Consider the following 20,000-nt stretch of genomic DNA (forward strand, 5'->3'; position numbering starts at 1 on the left):
TGAAATACATGGGTTCACAGTGTTTGTAAACACAATGTTGTGAGGAGGGGCAAGACACTGGCAGCCAACCACGTGAGCTAATTTTTTGATCGACAGCGGTTTCCAACAATCAGAGGTTGAGTTGTGCGCAGCTAGTTTTGCGCGGTCAGGTCAAAACAAACATTTAGAACCAATGCGTAGGCTAATGTCCCCCAATGGGAACTAAGCCCAGCCCCCACTCAGCTGTAGCTTTCTCAGCTCCCCCCTAGGGCCTCCCAATGCCCCCATGGGTGCTGTAGTGTCCCAGTTGAGAAACACTAGTGCATAATGTCTGTACTTTTCCCCTAGGGGTAAAACAACTGGAGACCACTTTGGTGTAAAATGCCCGTACCCTCTGTTGACTGGTGGGCTCCAGTCCACCCAGCGGATGGTGACGTTCTCGCGCGCCTCGCTGCTGTCGGCGCGGCCGCAGGGGATCTGGAAGTCGGCCTGGTCCCGCAGAGCCTGCCGCAGCGCCCCCATGCTGTCCGGAGGAATCTGCACCATTAGCCCATCTGCAATTGGACCAACATAGACGTCACACACTCGACGCATACATTATAGGGGGACAAATATACCCTTCTGCAATATCAGCCCATCTGTCACATACACCTTAGCCTGGTCTTATGGTAACCTGGTTCTCACGTGATGGTTGTTACCAACCATCTGGAACATTGTCAATCGCTATTAGCTCTGGAAAGGCGTAGGTGTGTTCAAAACAGCTCCTGATTGGAGAATTCACGTGGCTTTTTTGAATCACGTACTACTTCAACCACTGACTTGTATATACCCTGCCCCGCAATTCTTTTTGGACAGGCTGTGAATTATCCGATTCCGTTCGGGCTCGTTTAAGATTTCCAGACCCTCATGCGAGCTCAAGAAGTTTAACGAAGACGCACGAAGCACGAAGGGTCTGCGTGAGAGCCAGGTTAGTCTTATGGCACCCTGGTACTACTTTCATCTGTTCAGAGGGTCAGGAACGACTGAATTGGTGGAGGCAGGGGTGGACTCTGTAGAAATTTGAAAGACGCATCCTAGTTTGCCCAATCGCTAACATTTCTTAATGACAGTGAACATCAGTGGCCAATAATCGTTTTTCAATGTCTGGTAGCAAGATAAAGCCCCTCCCAGAGCTCCCGCTCCAGACCCTCTGTACAAACGAAATTGATGCGAAGGGACGATGAATTAAAAATCAGGCTGCACACATGTAGGGGGCAAAGGGACTCTGCAGAAACTCTAAATAGGCACCCACAGTGAAAACACACACCATAGACATTATTACATTACATTACATTTCACTTAGTTGACGCTTTCGTTTTATTCAAAGCGACTTACAGTTATTATTTGTCAGGGTGTTGGTTACAGTCCCTGGAGCAATGTGGGGTTAGGTGCCTTGCTCTAGGGCACTTCAGCCATGGATGGAGATGTAGGGAGAGGTCAGGGGGCATTCGAACCGGCATCACCCAGATTGAAAGACCAACTCTCTAACCACTAGGCCACGGCTGCCACGGTACATGCAGGGGTTTGGGAAGACCCTTCAAATGCCAAAAAACACCACCACTCCAGGGGAGGAAATCAACTTTGTAAAATGTTTACCAGCCACTACCACTAGCAAAAAAAATAAAAAATAAAAAAATACTATAAGTATTGTGAATAATAATTGAAAAAAAAAAAAAACCCACAAATAAAACAAAAACATTACACACCTTCAAGTACACTTATTGTGATGGACTGCAAATATCCATCTCCATTCCTGACAGCGCCCAACACAGAGACAGACGTGAACACCACAAACTTCAAAGTCAAACATAATGAAAGTTGACAACGCACCTTCTACAATGCTCGACTTGGCAATGAATCCTGAAGATGCCTTGAGTGCCCCATTAAACACCACAAAGCTGGCTCCCGTCACTGTATTTACAGGGAAGGCACGCACGCAGGCACGCACACGCACGCACACACGCACACACACACACACGCACAATGAATATCTCTTCGGTAGCTTTGCACAGACATAGACCTTTGTGCAGTCATTGTGCACAGGAGAGCCATTAGCATTAGGTAAAGTGGGAAATACAATGATGGCACAAAGCAAAAACCTGGCCAAGAAAACTACAGGACGCCTAATGCATACAGCCCAGTCATTTTCAAATAATATAATAGGCTGCAACAAGGAAACAGCTAATACATTTAGTAGATACAGAAGACATAACAGATTTCTTTCTTTAAATGGCGTTGGAGCTTGTATAATAGTATAGAATGAACCAGGGGTGGGCGATATGACGATATTAAATTGTGAATTTGAGTACAAGATCGCCTCGAATCTGCCAAAGACATCGTATAGATCATGTTTCAGTGGGGATGTTTACTATTGGTATCAGAGTGATGTCTACTTACTTAGTCTTGTTTTCACTTTTATTCTTTATATTATTGTATTTAAATTGTGCACTTAATGAGCGTGTCATAAGTGTGTTTACATATAATACATTTCTAATTACAAATTGCAAGTATATAAAATCTCTGTTTTTATTTTTTGTTGTTTCCATTTTTTCAATGGGAGATCAATGTCAAATCGTGATATAATATTTTTGGCATATTGCCCACCCCTAGAATGAAGTGAAGAGTGAAGAGTGAAGAGTGAAAGAGAGCGAGCGTCTGTTTCAATAAGAGAAAGACTGTGCCTCTGTGTGTGTGTGTGTGTGTGTGTGTGTGTGTGTGTGTGTGTGTGTGTGTGTGTGTGTGTGTGTGTGTGTGTGTGTGTGTGTATCTACGTGTCCACAACACACCTCTGCGTGTCTTTCCCAGCATGCTGTTGGCTTTGGTCTGGTAGCCGCCCTCCTCGCTCTGCACACACACCAGGTGGGAGTCGGCCTCCGTGCTGAAGCAGGCGCCCACGCTGATCACATGCTCATTGGACGAGTTCACCACCTTCAGCATCTAAACACAAACATAACACAACACTTAGCTGACGCGCTTTGTCCAAAGTGACCCGGAGCGAGAAATATAGGTTCATCTGCCTTGCTCAAGGGCACTGAAAACCGCATAGGCCAAGATGGGGAGAGGTGATGCTGGGATTCAAACCTGCAGCCCTGAACTGAAGTCTAAATCCCTAACCACTGGACCACTGCCTTCCAACACCCATTACATACATTATATTACATTATATAGTGCTTATTTAGCGGGAGATTTAAATGTTATGTTAAGTGACTTAACAAGTTTCAAAGTTACCGAATTTTTTTTCATCACCCTTGGCCGATACCCGATTTCCGATACCCGATATTGGGGGCCGATATGGGTAAAAAAAAAAAAAAGGTTAAAAAATGACAAATATTCCAGGTCTCAAGTTAAAAATAAACATTCCTTTAACATTATCAAATTGAGGTAGAACTTGTAACATTTAAACACCCACTCTAACCATCAAGTAATGTCTAACAATCAAGTAATAAAAAAGTAAACTGTCTTGGTGCTTTTAAAAAAACCTGAATGACATAAAATAATACATATTGCGTACAACTGCACTTGTTCTGTATATCTCCTGTGCACTTTGTATTTGCTTGTGATGTTGGCTTGATTATGTCCTCTTTTGAAAGTCGCTTTGGTTATAAAGCGTCTGCCAAATGCAATGTAATGTAATGTAATGTAATGTATTGGCCAAAACCACACGTGTATCGGCCGATACTGATACACAAAAAAAATATGCAAATATCGGCCCGATACCGACACCGATATATATATCGGTCTATCCTTACTACATACCAGTAGCGTGGCGTGAGGTTTTTTTCCTAGGAAGCCAAGGAGGGAAAAAAATACCCACCTGAGTAGTATTATTATTATTACTGTACTACTATATTTTATTATTATTATTATTATTATTATTATTAACCAGTAGCGGTGGCTGGCTGGGCAGAAAGTTTGGCGGTCGAGTCCATGACAATAAAATCAATAAGGTATAATTTATGAGTTGCGTTGCTTTGCGAGCCAGAAAGGCGTACCAGTGGTTTAGAACTGCCCCTAATATGGGTCACCTACGGCTGACTGGGACAGCAAGCTGGGCAGAAAGTTTGGCGATCGAGTCCATGAGAATAAAATCAATAAAGTATAATTTATGATATGCGTTGCATGTTTGCGAGCCAGGAAGTACGGGTACGCGAGTACAGGTGACCTCCGCTGCGCAGCACAGGATGGAGAGGTCTCAAGTCACTGTTTTGTTTCGACAACACATCACGCGCGCAGCTGCAGCTTTTACTTATGCGGGTGACTACTTTTGTTAAGAAATAACAAGAGAAATACTCTGTCTGTTCAGAGTTGGAGTAGTAACAGGCAATTGCGCAAGAATTTGCACTTTACGCACGACACCAGATGCTCCACAACAAGCCCCCTAAACACAACAATTCTGTCTCATCCGTAAACCTCAGTGCCAGTTCAAATGCCCCACAGAACAGAATGCAATAACACAGGCACCGAACACCATGCACTGACTGACCACTTGTAGGCCTAAGTTATTCTACTGTTGATACGATAGGTTCAACCGGCTCCTCTGAGACGTGCACATCTTGTATCGAATGCCAAATGCTGTGTATGCGCGCTGTATGGTTGCCAGATGTATGGCGATTTCCAGCCAAAACATGCTCAAAACCCCCATGGAAAAATAACCCTGATGCACATGGTTGAAACAGAGCACTGAGAAGAGGCATGAGTAGCTTATATTTAGGACCTGACACTTTATGCCACTTTATGCCATCTAATCACCATAGCTTATTGCCATAATAGCAAGAGCTAACAAGCAGCTAAAAACAAAGCTAGCTGCACAAACCGTTAGGTGGCCTGCTTATAATCTACGTTTCTGAAACAATAAAACAAGTTTGCCTACCGTTGTAGAAGTTATCCTGAACGTGTAGGTGTCCATGTGAAGATCCTGCCGTTATATTAAATCCATTTTATGCATTGCCTGCCTTGACATTTGGGAGCCATCAGCGGTGTGCGCGCGCTTTCGATTTTGCCCACTGTAGACTGTCACTATTTCCCCGTAGCCTGTCCTATGTATTTTCTAATGACAGGTAACTGGCTGCCAGTCCTGAAGTATCATCCATTTCCCTCCTTGGCAAATCATAGACGGGCGAGATGATTCATCTCGTGACCAATTTTGAGCAATCTGATTGGTCAAGCATTCAGTTTTTTTCAAACACTCCAGAAATTTTAGACAGCCGAGTCGAGTTGGCAGCCATGGCACCAATATTAGCAACGAGAGACGTGTAGTACTTTGTTTCACCAGATGGTTACCTAATGGGAGGGGATGGGGCGCTATTTCCCCAGCTGGAAAATACTCACAGAGAAAACGAGAGTGGAAGGGAATATTGAAGTAGGAGACTCGATAGACAGAATGTTTTAATGATTAACGGATATTAACGCTATTGTTGGAGGAATTAGGGGATGCCTGGCATCCCTTGGCATCTGCGACGACACGCCACTGCTACATACTGCAGATAGGTGTGTGTCTGAGTACTGCGGAAAAATGGTGCTTATGTACACATGTCTAGGTATGTTTCTATTTACCCAGGTAATGCGGACAAATGGAAGGAAGGAAGAGACAGATAGACAGACAGACAGAGACAAGAGAGACAAAGACAGAGAGAGAGAGAGAGAGAGAGAGAGAGAGAGAGAGAGAGAGAGAGAGAGAGAGAGAGAGAGAGAGAGAGAGAGAGACAGACAGACAGACAGACAGACAAACAGAGACAGAACTGGAGGATTGTGTGTGTGTACTATATGTTTGTGTGTGTGTGTGTGTCACTCTGCACAGGCGTGTGTGCGTGCGTGTATATTTAGGTGTGTGTACTGTATATCTGCTCTGTAGGTGTGTGTGTGTGTGTGTGTGTGTGTGTATCTGCACTGCGTGTGTGTGTACCAGGCTTGTAAGAAATTCTGAATGGAAAGAATTTCAATTCAAAGTAATGCCATAATACAAACACTAGGTGGTGGTGTTCTATGTACTTTCAATGGGTGGTGTAGATTAAATTCAAAGAAATTCAAGGTAATGGCACCACCTAGTGTTCGTATTATGGCATTATTTTGAATTGAAATTCTTTCCATTCGGAATTTCGTACAAGCCTGGTGTGTACATGTCTGACCTCGTGAAACCTGGCCTTGGGGATGTGGATGGTGCTGTTGCCCATCTCCATGTGTACTCGGAGACCCTCCACCTGCGGCAGGCTGTACTGGTAGTTTCTGAGATCCTGCAGCGGAAAGAAAAACAAAAACACACATAAACAGGGGGCGCTGTGGCGCAACGCACTAAGCCCCCCACATTTGGGCTTTCATGCCCATGGGGACCCCGGTTCGAGTCCGGACGGGGTCATTTCCCAATCCTCCCCCATCTCTCTCTCCCACTCACTTCCTGTCAGCATCTCATACTGTCCTGTCAATAAAGGCATGCAAAGCCCTAAAAATATAGAAAAAATGCACCTAAAACAGACCAAAAACAAGAGGACAGAAATTGCTAATGGCAATACATCAAATGTAGAACGCCAAAGCAAAAAAGCTGCTAATTTCCATAATGCATCAAGAAATAATGCATCAAGACTTTCTGAAACAGATAGACCATTCCAATCAAAGCTTCCTTTATACGGTCTTTAACATATATCTTTCCAAAAACACATTACCAGATAAAGAAAAAGAGGATAGTAATGAGATGAGCAAAATAATGGAGATGAGAAAAATAAATCAACACCAAGGCAAAAGGCAGCTTTTTCACGACCTCAGTCAGGACATTATACTGAAAGTAGACAAAATCGGCTTCTTTCAAGTTGGTGGTAGCAAGGCTTTATAGTACCGTATAGTACTATAGTAAAATAACACGTATAGTACATAAACAAACCAATCCATCAAATCAATCAAAACAGATGCGTCCTTCCTGCTGCCTTTAAACATCCAACATTGCACGAAACCCCAAATCAGACAGGCAACCGCTCTGAGTCATTACCTAGGCAAAAGTGACTAAGGTTTTAACAAGCACCTTTGTGACTTGTTAGACAGTAAGGGCCTTACAATAAGTCTTGTCGGACGTAGTCAGCATATATGATGGGCTTCACATAGCCAAGAGAGTATCCAGCATTTCTTTCACATACAGTAGACATTCGTGAAGAGGATGAATGAAATGCAATGCTGTAACAAGCAAACTGGGAACAGTATAAGGTTTATTATTTTACCCAGATGTCATCAAGGACGGAACTTCACAACAGCCAGAAGCCTGGTAAAATATGAAAAGTAGTAAACTGTACCCTTTATTTGTCTCTGGTAAAAAAAACACATTTAACAAAGTACATTTCCTGCCCTGATGTTTATATATGTTTATGTCCTGTTGTGTGCATCACTCACTCTATATCCCCAGAAGGATATGAAACGGTAAACACCATTACATTTCTCCATATTAGAGTGGCGGAGCGGAGTGCGACAGCTTTTGCAAGGACCATGCATCTCTTTTTACAACGCCAAAAAGCCCAGTCCATCATTTTATTTAGATAGGGACATAAACACATTCTATATGGAGCCACAACGAGTTAGCATATAGCCACACGTCATCATAAACGTAGGGACACTTCCCATCCCACTTCTTACACTCAGGGAAGACGACAAGAGGGGGGGGGGAGACAAAGACATCAGTTGTCCAGGGCCCAGGGAGAGACGGGGCCTAGAATTGGGTCCTCGTTAATACACTGTATGTATTGAGAGGGGGGGCTCTTTCAGACGATTTTGCCCTGGGCCCGGCCAAAGCTGTCAGCAGCCCTGCTTACGCTACTCTACTTGTCCAGAGGGATCGTTCCAGGCCCAATAGCACATAAAGTGGATTCTGTAACTTTCAATTAACTGTGAGCTCGGCATTTGGGGAAATAAAATCAGGGGTGGGGGTGGGGGGTGTGGGAGACGGAGTCTGCTGTTCAATAAAGAATTGGCGACTGGGACTGACAGCCTGCCCACTGTAGGGATGCCATATGATTTAGGAGTAGGGTGGAGGTGGAGGGTGGGATAGACAGGGAGAGTGAGACAAAGGCACTGAAAGCCCAACTGGCTTGGACCCAAGGGGGTCTATGCCAGATCACAAATCTTCAGTTCTCCCTCTCTCCCTGTCTGTCTCTCTGCCCCGCTCTGTTCTTTCGCTCTCTCTCATCTAACCCTCGGTTCAACCTCTTAGCCTTTTTTTTATAGCACAAGTGAACATAAGCCAGTTCTGAGAAGCAACTTGCAGTAAAACCAGATCAGTGTTGGCAGCTTGGGAAAAAAAAAAGTTAATCAACAAAAAAATCCCAAAGGTCAATACGGTGCAACATTTCCAATCTGATGCAAAAAAAAAAAGTTTCTCATTAAAGGGACAGTTTGGTCAATTTCAACATGCAGTTGTATTTCTCACGCTACCCTTGACTTGTCAGTACCTGGTGATGCCACATTTTTCGGCTCAGCCCTTTCCGAGATATGAGCAATTCTAATGGGGGCAGCGTTTGTTTACATTTTTAAAAAATGAAACATAGGCCAACTCCAAATATTTTCCCAAAAGGTACTGCTGTTTGCTAGTTGTCTGCTGATGTTGCATAACCTTTTGAATGTTTTTGGGAATAAATAAAAATGTTTTTTTGAAATGTAAACAAAGAGCTGCCCCCATTACAATGACCAGGATCTCGGAAACGGCTGAAGAAGAAGAAAAAAAAATCTCAGGCACTGACAAGTCCAGGTTAGTGTGAGCATTACAACTGCATGTTGAAATCGACCAAACTGTCCCTTTAACTTCCACTCTCTGTGACTGTCAGATCCCATGACCCTGAATAAAGCATAAAAAAACTGACGACAAAGCAAAACAAACAACAAAAGGGGACAGAAAACAAACAAACAACGTGCAAATGTGTTACTGAGTCAACGTGTGTGTTTGCCTTTGTGGTTGGCGCGGCAGAGACGGAGGGAGGCAGGCAGACGGAGTGAATGAGTGAGTGAGTGAGTGAGTGAGTGAGTGAGTGAGTGAGTGAGTGAGTGAGTGAGCGAGCTGAAAAGAGGCGAGTGGGCCTTTAATGCGAGTGATGTGATTGGGCGGCGGCAGCTCAAGAGCACATGGCTACTGATGAGTCAGCAGCTTTCACACGCAGCGCTGAGTCATCCGCTACCGCCAGCCCTCTCCCTCTCTAGCCCGTCAGATAGCAGAGGGTGGAGGGAAGGAGATAGAGAGGGAGAGAGTGGAAGAGAGAGAGAGAGAGAGAGAGAGAGAGAGAGAGAGAGAGAGAGAGAGAGAGAGAGGGACAGAGAGAGAGAGAGAGAGAGAGGGACAGAGAGAGAGAGAGAGAGAGAGAGAGAGAGAGAGAGAGAGAGAGAGAGAGAGATAGCAGAGGATGGAGGGAAGGAGAGAGAGAGAGGGAGAGGGAGGGAGAGAGAGAGAATCAGATGGAAGAATGAGAAAGAGGAGAGGGGGTGGTGAAGGAGATAGATGGGGAAGAGACAGAGAGAGAAAGGAAGAGATACAGCAGAGAACAAGGTAGATCGAGATGCCGATTGGAGAAAAGAAAGAGAGTAGGTTAGAGGCAGAAAGAAAGAATGATAGACAGAAGGACGGAGAGAAAGACAGAGCAAGTGAGAGAGAGAAAGAAAGAGAACAAGAGCAGGCGAACAAGAGAGACCGGGAGGAAAAATGGAGAGAGAGAGAGAGCAAGAAAGGGAGAGAGAACGGAAGTGAGAGAAAAAAAGAGAGAGAAAATAAGCAGAGAGAAGAGGAGAGAGACATAACAAGAGTAAGCAAGAGAAAGAACAGGAGTAAGAAACGAGAGAGAGAGAGAGAGAGAGAGAGAGAGAGAGAGAGAGAGAGAGAGAGAGAGAGAGAGAGAGAGAGAGCGAGGAGACAGCAGGGTGACTCACTGCCAGCAGATTCATGATGGTGTGCCCCGTCTCCTGGAACACTGGCTGTCTGAAGCGGACGCTCACCAGCGTACAGGGGTAGACTGAGGGAGAGAGGACACACACACACACACACACACACACACACACACACACACACACACACACACACACACACACACACACACACACACACACACACACACACACACACACACACACACACACACACACACCTACTCAAAACCTGCTCATCTCCAGGGTTGCCAGATGAGTGTGATGATTTCCAGCCCAAAAAATGCTCAAAACCCGCCTAGAAGCACAAAATCCTGCCCAATTTTATTGATTTCTGTGGCAAAAATTGGGCGGGTTTTTCTGCTAAATGCCATTTTTACCCGCACACGGCCATCCTAAGCAGCCCAATTGGGCGGGAAAGAGCCCAATCTGGCAACACTGCTCATCTCCACACAAAAAAACCCCCACACTTCTACAACAACATAAAATACTGATACATTTTAAACTCCGGAACACACTAATGTACAGATACTGAACACAAAATTCACATTCATAGATTCTCTATTTCCTGCTGAGAAAGGTGGCTTTAGCGATTGGTTTACTGTGTCATATGATTTAGAATGCAGTAAAAACTGCGGAGAAGACACTGAGAAGTGGTGTGGGTGCTTCATCCTTTCAAAGCTCACATGAAGCTTTTCAGCAAAAGTTGTATGGTGAAATGTTACCATGTTTGGTTTTCGATGTATTTATAACTCTGTATAAAAAGAAGACAATCCGCACACTTCAGGTCTATTTTTGTGCAAAGAAGCTTTACTTGACTTGCAAGCTTTCGGTCCTTAGACCTTCATCAGGCAGAGTGCATACAAACAGTGCTTGTGGTTAATATACATCATTATTGGCACCTGTGGTGCAGCACTCAGTCAGTGAAGCATTCTGGGAAATTAAGTGAAAGACAAACATGAAACATAAACAGAGAAAACTTAAGTGTGCCGATTGTCTTCTTTTTATACAGAATTTCCTACTGAATCCTGCACCTTCTAAACAGATGAGCGGTGGCCTATCACAACTTAAAATGTATTTATAACAAAGTCCTATTCTTGCCAACCTGAACTATCGATGCTAAATCAAATGTAAATTTCTTTAAAATGTTTAAAGCCGGTCATACTTAAGTCTGTCGTCATTTAGAATCTAGATTCTACACCCCCCCATTTCCTGAGTGGGGACAGAAAATGAAACCTACAAGGACTGTAATGAAATTGTAAATTGCTCCTGGTGACACAGGGTGGTACCCTGCGTGGAAGCCACGGCCACCAGCGTGTGAGTGTGAATGGGTGAATGTGAGGTATAAATGTAAAGTGCTTTGAGTGCTCAAAGCAGTGGAAAAGCGCTATATAAATGCAGTCCATTTTACCATTTATCAATTGAATTTGAAGGGTTCAGTTGCAAAATAATGTCGGCGCCATTTTTTGACTTTTGTATTATATTATTGGAAATGACTTTTCAGATGTCCCGTCATCTATGTGTGAACTCATTCCATTCAGATAATTTGAGAACATACTTTTTAAACATAAATAAAAATGCATTTTGCAACGTAATGCAATGCAATGCAATGGCCAATACAAAAATGACAAATTTCCAAAATGTTCCAAAATGGAAATACATCATTTTTGCAGTGAAGCTCTTCATTTGTAAAATGAAGCCAGTGCCAAAGCAAGGGCTTTACCGTTGTGCTCCAGGCCCAGTCGCAGGAGGAGGCGCAGGGGGAACACCTTGGCCCAGGGCACCTCCAGCTTCTGGAGGAGCACGCCACAGAGGAAGGGCTCGGGCGGCGCGGCCAGGCCCTCCATGGGCTGGAAGGAGGGCAGGAAGAACAGCACGCCGCCGTGGTCCTTGGTGCCCAGGAAGCTGTCCGTGAACGTCACGTTGCCCAAGTCCTCGATGAACTTCCCTGGAGGTGGGGGTCAAAACATTTTCGAATTGGACAAAGGCATAGGTCAGAGGGCTTCGGCGTTCTGTTTTGTAGTGCGAAGGTGCTCTTTGGTAAGACGTAACTTAGAGATGTATGATGAAATCCAAGGCAATCTTCATTTTCATTAAAAAGCTTTTAATTAAATGAAGCTAGTTCATATTTGAACATTAAAAATTGCCGACATGTTTCGGCCAAACATTTAAACTTCAAAGCCCTGATGAAGGCCAATATGAACTAGCTACATTTAATTAAAAGCTTTTTAATGAAGACGAAGAGTGCCTTGGATTTCATCATACATTTTCAAATTGGACTCTGTCCCCTCTATAGATACTTTTAAAAAATAACTTTAGTGGAGGAGTGTCACTGTTTTTAATCTCATTGTTACCGTGTTTGTTTTGATGTCTTTCTATGTCAGTTTAGTTTTGTGGTCCCCTGTATTCTTGTCTATGATGTGCTTGCTTTTCTTTTCCCTTTCCTTTTCCACTGCTTAGTGCTTGCCTGCCTTGCCTTACTAGCCGTTGTCTAGTGTCTCTCTGCTTGCACTCATGTCTGATATGTGTATGGCTTATGCACTCATGTCTGATATGTGTATGGCTTATGCAAGCGCTTTTTTTTTTTTTGGTCTTTAAGTCCTATGCATGTGCCTCCTCTGCTTCTTCGTCTTAATGCCGTCTTGGCCAGGACTCCCTGGAGGAGGACGTTTCATACCTCAATGCGACCTTCCCGGTTAAATAAAGGTCAAATAATGAAAAAAAAGAGACAGAGGGTTGGGTTGGTTATTGAACAATTCCTGGTCACTGCATGACTTTATAATTTGCATGAGCATGCAAACACGCATTCAAATGATACTGCTGGTCTGAGCAACAGCTGAGATTCAAAATCAGTGATCAAACCGGACACATACAAGGCTTTTTGTATCAAAAAGTAGATTCAAAAAGTTATATGGTTAGAGAGAGAGGGAGAGAGGGATGGAGGGAAGGAGAGAGAATTGAGTGAGGGAATATGTGTTTGCATGTTAATATCGACATGACTGTCTGAGCAAAAGCTGAGATTCTAAATCAGTGGTAAAAACTGGACATGCTGAATGGTTATTGTATCTTAAGTTTGTGTGAAATCATGTTGTGAAGGTCTGTGATCATGTGTGAGAGGACTACAGCAAGGGTTTGAGAAGGCTCAAGAGCAGTGTGAAAGATGTGAGAGAGAAAAGTTAGTGTATGTATGCGAGAGAGAGAGAGAGAGAGAGAGAGAGAGAGAGAGAGAGAGAGAGAGAGAGAGAGAGAAAGAGAGAGAGAGACACAGAGACAGAGACGGAGAGAAAGGGAAATGGTTTGGTGGTGGGTGTGAGATGGTCAGAGTGAAATGCTACAGTGAGAAAGAGAGGAGAGAGGGGAGAGGGGAGGGGGGTGGGGGGGGGGGGGAGAAGAGCGTGCAGCCGAGACTGTGGTGCGATCGAGATGATGGCATGAGATAGCTGGTGTGTGGCAGTCCCCTGTGCTCTGCTGTGCAGACCTCTCTGTGCGTCCAGGTATATGGAGCTGATGAGGGTGAAGAGGTCCCGGGGCAGGCTGCTCTCCTCCGGCAGGCACTCCAGCACAAACAGCAGCTCCCTCTGGCCCACACCACGCAGGCCGCTGGAGCTCACACACCAGCACCGACGCTCGCCATCTAACACATGCACACGCACACACACACACACACACAAAATATCACTTTCACATACACAAGGAAATTCATCATAATTCACATTAAATGATCTGAATGGCCTCTATCTAAAAACAACAGAGATATTGGAACCCCTACTGCCATTTACATAGACTAAAAGATTGCAGGATATTAACATGTGATTACTAAAACAGCAGGTAATATAGCTGCTTCAAAATGAGCAAAATTCATTAAGCTAAGAGTGAATGCAAGACATTTTCTTTGCTTTCTACCCCATGAAACAAAATTACTGAAACTTATTCAAATAGATGTATGACATGCATTATGTCTTTAAGTTATATCAAATCTCCAAGTTTCTTCTGTTTCAGACATGTACCACATCACCAGGGCTTGACACTGGCACCTGCCAACCGGCCCAATGCTGGTAAAACTTGTCTGTGGATGGTAATACTTTCAGTGTCACTAGCCAATTTGGCTGGCAGCTAATTCCTTGGTATCAAATATGCATTATAGTTGCCTATATTCTGTTTTTTGCCCTTTGTCTGCCAATTGTTTGTATTGAAGTTCAAGAAAAAGCTCAGTAACTGTTTGTATTTGCTTGATATACTTCCATGTAGAAAGCTATACTGTACACTCATCTTGCTTTCGCATCTCACCTTAGGCGTACACTATCATGATTAATAAAAATAAACAATATAAAATCTGTGACTNGTGAAATACCTGAATGGCTAGTGACTCGGGAAAACCACTAGCCACAGTGGCCGGTGGGTTAAAAAGTTAATGTCAAGTCCTGCACATCACACTTCAACATCCATGTGACCCTCTGATAAAGACTAGGACAGTCTAAAAGATGAGGCGCACACAAGGCTTGCAGGTTCAAAAAGTGTATTGTGGCCGACAAATTAACAAAAGAAGTCAACGGAAAATATCTGGAGCTACAAACGTTTCGGACCTAGTCCATTATCAATGTCTCAACAAGCGATCCTAAGTTAAGGCGCAGACGCCAACTTTCTTTGTTTCCTTACATCTGATAGAAAGAAGACAGAAGTTTCACCGTCGAAACATGTCAGGTTAAAGATAATAACTTTGGTAACACTTTATATTTATTAGCACTAATACATACAATATGCCTGTATAAGTCACTTGTAAGGCATGTACAAAGCAAAATCAAACATTTGTTAGGCATGTATTCACAAATGTCTTGTTCATGCACAATAAGGGATTTATTACCAATTTAACCTTAGTAAGGACCTAGTAGGCCTTAGCGGTTGCTTAGTGCATGCCTTACAAGTTACTTATGCAGGCATTAACATTGTATGTATTAGTGCTTATAGATGCATCCCTAAAATAAAGTGTTACCATAACTTTTACACATTTGGAGAAAAAATAAAGGAGACAGGACAGCAGTCCTAGTCCTTGAACTTTATTTACCAAATGTCTGACGGGCAATGAAGACAAGCAACTAGGAGTGCTGTCCGGCCTTCTTTATTTTGAATACTTCTTATGGAATGAGCATCCAGCTGCTCTTTACTTTTGTTGAGTTGAGTGCTATATATGGGGCCGTACACACATGTCGCTGCTAGTTACTCGCTCAGCGAATTAAGTCAATACAATGTCAATGTGTTTCAGCGAGACTAGCAGGCGACTAGGCGAGTACTGTACAAGCGATGCGATGTGGGCGGATCCCGAGTTGACAATATTCTATCTTCGAGCGAGGCGAGTAAGCGAGAAACCAATTGGAATGCAGAGTTCGGTACTTCTCGCCTGTTCATTGGCAGTTAAAGCCGCGGGAACTTTCAGCAAACGTTCCATGAAAGAGTGGCGAGTAGGCGAGCAAGCGAAAAGCTAGCTTTGTGTGTACGCCGCTTAAGGCTTATTCAGGTTTGAGGTGCAAACATGACGTACATGTGACGAGCTTGACGTTGACCACCAGGTTGGCGTTGAGGACAAAGGTCAGGGGTCGCGGCCCGCCCTCCTCCAATAGGAGCAGGATCTGGCACGTGGCAGGACGCTCCTCAACCAGCAGATCTGCAGAGATGGGAGAGAAGACAGTAATGGTCCTGTGTGCAGTCTAGATAACACTATCTACAGTGACGCAGTAATGGGAGACCTGCATTCATCAGGCCTATTCCAAATGACCTGGATTTACCTGTAGAACTCAACCAGGTGATCATTCAACCAGGCAATCACATGGTTCAATTGGGCAGCTAAAACCAGACCATTTTGGCTGTAGCGATATTGTATCGAACCGAGAAGTTGAATGGTGGTACAAGAAGGAAGTGTCGTGATGCGCCCTTTCAAAGTTGCGCTACCCCTTCAGTCCAGAAAACAAACACATGATATAAGGGGATAACGCTTGAGCATATTGTCATAAGATCCACAATGAACACAGAAAGCACATAAATAAAGCACACAAGGAGCCAACAAGAAATAGCATCAGTAATGTGGAAAAAGCTAAATGTGGAAAAAAGAAAAGTAATTGATTAAAAAATACATACTTAAAAAATGTGGGGTGTACCGAACGGTCGGTCAAATTGAGCAACTCTTGGTTTTACCATCTATTGCAAGATCTACAAAGGTGTGGAGCCAGTGAACGCAAAACTCCTTACATGCCAAGTCTGTTCATCTTTCTCTGTCTTGTAATGGTGCAGAGTTTTGACATTAATACATTTATGCTATGACAGCAAGTTCTGAATGTGAAACTGGAAGTCGCATGAATAGATGGGGGGAAAAACACTCAATATGTTGCTGTGTTGATAGTGTATGAAAAACATTTGATGGATTGATCCAACATTTTTTTTCTTTCACCAAGAGAATCCCACCAAGATACATTACAATCTGCAGAGAAACCTCTGTGCATCACTCTACTAGTCTCACTCTCAGTGGTTGCTACTACTACTACACTGGTACAATAGTAGCTTCAACAAAGCAAGGGAGCTAGCAATTTCAAATCCTCTGGTGACTTAGAGGAGGTTATGGAGTAGAATAGTAGAGTGTAGTGTAGGGAATATATATCCCAAGGGAAATTAAGCATGGTTGCGCAACTGCAAAAATTCTGGTGGAGGCAGCAGGCCATCCAGATACCTTTTGCACACCTCTCCGATTAAAAGACCCAATAGCAGTACTGTGCTTATTCGTGGCATTGCTATCCTACTACTGGCTTTATCGAAAAAGAACAACGCTACGAAAATTACTCGAAATGACAAGGTAAATCAGCAGTTCTTAACCCTTTTGTCTTAAAGCAACCCCTTACCTGGGTTCCAAGACAAGCTGCCTACCCCAAACCCAAATGTCTACACGTGTATAGTATACGCACTAAAATTATTCTTATTCGATACATCAACACCTCAAATGGGGACAAAAACATGTTTTTGAATTTGAATTTTGGTCATAACCTCAACACACATGAAATTCCGGACCCCCCTGGAATCTCTAGCACAGGGGTTCCCAACCTTTTTCGACTTGGGGTCCACGCGAAATTGACAAAAATGTTCGGGGCCCACCTCTGACCCAATTAAGAATAAAACTCAAATAAATCAACAGCAACACACACCAAAATATGATTATTATTTTTGGAAAATGATTTCAAGGCCCACTTGGAATACGCCCCGGCCCCTAGGTTGGGAACCACTGCTCTAGCACCCCACCCCCCCCAAAGGGGTACCCGCACTGCACCAGAGCTAAACGATGGGCCAAAATTTAGCCAAGCACACGACACAGAACACGTCAGCATCTCGTACCTCCGGCGTCGTCGTCTCCGGTGGCGATGAGCAGCGGGGGCAGCCCCTCGGGGTCGTCGGGCACCAGGCAGGGGTCGCGGGAGACGCAGGCGGTGAGGCCGCTGAGCAGGGTGTAGTCCCAGGGCCCTGTGGGGGCTCGCCTCTCCACCACGGCTGCACTGGGGGTCTCGCCCCCACCACCAACACCACCACCACCACCACCAGTCTCCTCTTCCTCCTTCTGCTCAACCTCCGCCTCCGCCTCCTTGGGAGGGGGCAGGGGCTTGCTGTTAGGCTGTGGATGGAGGTAAAACATGCACAACCTTTTAATATTACACATTCTGTTGAGAAAACAAAAGTTTCCCCACTGTTAGCCTAGCCACAACAACCTTTGGAGGACCGACTAATCTTCATTCAACATCCCGGTTGCAAACTAGAAAATGACACGAGAATTGCGCTTTTGCGAGATATTGAAATACATTTCTGTCGTCAGTGACGACATCACAAGGCCACAAGCAGGCAAGGGAGCAAGGGAAGACGGGATTTCGGATACTAGAAATAACCCAATGGCTTCAGCTAAAAAAAAGCAGAGAAGCAGTTGTTTGATAGGTAATAGCATTGGCCAAGGCCGTGCAGTCTGCAGAGACCATTTTAACCATCACTGACTTGGTCCAACTCATAGTCCTCAGCTATCTAAATCGTGCGATTCCCTACTAATACATACAGTATATCTTTTCAGTCTGATCACAACCATGCACCTGCACAAGCACCTGCCTTTCCCAAAGGCAAAAATGGTTCAGCTCTAAACAATGTCTGTCTGCTGTCACACCTTGACTGATGTCTACAAAAATTGAAAGCAACAATCAACTTTTCTTCCACTTTTTTTTTTTTTTTTTAACATTTCTTAAACATCAAGGTGCCTTCTGAGGGACATCAATCTGTCCAAATAAACCGTGGGGGGTACTTATCTGTCATCGTAAAACACTTTTAACGGTGATTGCCAGATAGCTTAATACACAAGCACTGTCGACTGCCAACTGCCCAGCATTCAAAGTAATGCTGACTGCTTACAAAATGTCACGTAAGGCTGGGTGGACTCGGATGATTGGTTGCTAGGGGTACTTTTTTTGGATGGGATACTTCCATGCATCAAAAACCAGGAGAAAAACACCAACACCCTGCTACGCTATTTCACTCTCTCATTCAGCAAGGTAAATGATACGGCATCTTATGCTTTTATTTTGATAGTCCAAGTGAAGAGATGACAGGAAATGGTGAGTAGAGAGAGATGGGGTAGGACAAGGAGATAACCTCAGGGCAGAATTGAACACGGGTCCCTGGCATAAAAGGGCAGTGCCTTAGCCGTTTGACGACCAAGGATATGGCAAGCAATGCTGCTTATCAGTAAGATTGCAATCACGATAATGCATTTTATTTGCAAACTGTGTAAGGTATACACATATACAAGGTATTTTTAAGCCTGTTTGCCCATTGCTTAACTCAGCAGTAGCTAGAAGAGCCTCTTTTATAGGGGTTACTTTAAGAGATGCCCTTTACACCTCCAAACATAAAATAGTTTCTTCACTGAACAATACTGCTGCTGCACCCAAAAATAGAGGAGAACTAAAGTAGTCTTCACAGTTTTAAAGTAAAAAAACAAAAAACTTATATTGTCCTGTTGTGAAACACAACCCAAGAGTTTTAATTTTTCAGTTGCTCATGTTCACTTGAAAAATAAATTGCCTTCAATACCAAACTAGAGAGAGAGAGAGAGAGAGGATCTGCTTCTCCACACTACCATGGTGTGGTGATGCCTAAAGCAGGGAATTGAAACTAGCCCAGCAGTGCCTTCACTATGTTAGTAGTTAATGAACCACTGACCCAATTCTGAAAACATTATTTTATGGTTGAAAGAACTACTTAACTGCTATGCATCTTGGGGGTAAAATGGAGGTATTGGGAGGGAGTACTGACCTTGACATATCTGGAGTGATTCTCCCCCCCCCCGAAACTAACAAAGCGAAACATACACTGCTCCTTCCCTCACAGGAAAGACCGTGGTCCTCACAATTTTTTGTAAAGGTTTTGAAAGCCTTTATTGTAATGTTTCTGATCTATACGTTTTACGTTACATCATAGATGGTGAGGGGCAGCTGCCGTACCAAAAATACTGAATCAAACCAAGATAACGCAAAACACGCCCACTCAATGCAAAAGCGTGTGCTCGAGTTGGGTCTCCTAAAGGGCTCTGCATACTTCACGTGCGCACTTTGGCGCATTTGGCGCGAGAACCATTAAAATGTGGCAGACCATTCATAGTCAAAAGCTCCACTAACAGGCTTTCGCTTGCATTTTCGGAAGTGTGCCCTCTGTTGTTCATGAGAGAAACGGCAGTATCTTTCGCAACTCGCAGCCTGAGTTCTACAGATGTATAAATAGAAAGCCAAACGCGGCTGCTGTAGGGCTACTGAACGTCTGACTTATGACTTACCACATTGAAACATAGATTTTTGTTGTAGCCTACATTGCCAGATCATTCCAAGACCATGTGAGAGCATTGTTCTGGCTGCAGAATTTATAAATAGATCGCCAAACACAACGTGCTTCTGAACAAAGTAAACAATTGTTTCACTGAACAACATTTAAGGGAGAAGATAAAATAACTCTCAATGACATTTTATTATCGTCAAAATGATGCAGGGTCCATTCTGTAGTAGCCTGCAGTAGCTGTAGCCTCTCTTCGCAACTCCTGC

The 20,000-nt window shown here is 43.9% G+C and overlaps 1 protein-coding gene across 2 annotated transcripts in view; it reads right to left on the minus strand.

The window, feature by feature from the left end:
• The window catches only part of zfyve16 (zinc finger, FYVE domain containing 16), a 59,134-nt gene that overhangs the window by 10,034 nt on the left and 29,100 nt on the right, over nucleotides 1–20,000 (minus strand). For both annotated transcript variants that reach the window (XM_063211637.1, XM_063211636.1), the window contains 9 exons: nucleotides 17,269–17,542; nucleotides 15,434–15,556; nucleotides 13,376–13,531; nucleotides 11,621–11,845; nucleotides 9,904–9,986; nucleotides 6,144–6,248; nucleotides 2,805–2,955; nucleotides 1,849–1,929; nucleotides 371–533 (listed from right to left, as the gene is read on the minus strand). In XM_063211637.1, the coding sequence (XP_063067707.1) occupies nucleotides 371–533; nucleotides 1,849–1,929; nucleotides 2,805–2,955; nucleotides 6,144–6,248; nucleotides 9,904–9,986; nucleotides 11,621–11,845; nucleotides 13,376–13,531; nucleotides 15,434–15,556; nucleotides 17,269–17,542 (1,361 nt within the window). The remainder of the gene's footprint in view (nucleotides 1–370; nucleotides 534–1,848; nucleotides 1,930–2,804; nucleotides 2,956–6,143; nucleotides 6,249–9,903; nucleotides 9,987–11,620; nucleotides 11,846–13,375; nucleotides 13,532–15,433; nucleotides 15,557–17,268; nucleotides 17,543–20,000) is intronic.

Source organism: Engraulis encrasicolus, chromosome 12 (genome assembly GCF_034702125.1).
Source record: "Engraulis encrasicolus isolate BLACKSEA-1 chromosome 12, IST_EnEncr_1.0, whole genome shotgun sequence".
NCBI lineage: Eukaryota > Metazoa > Chordata > Actinopteri > Clupeiformes > Engraulidae > Engraulis > Engraulis encrasicolus.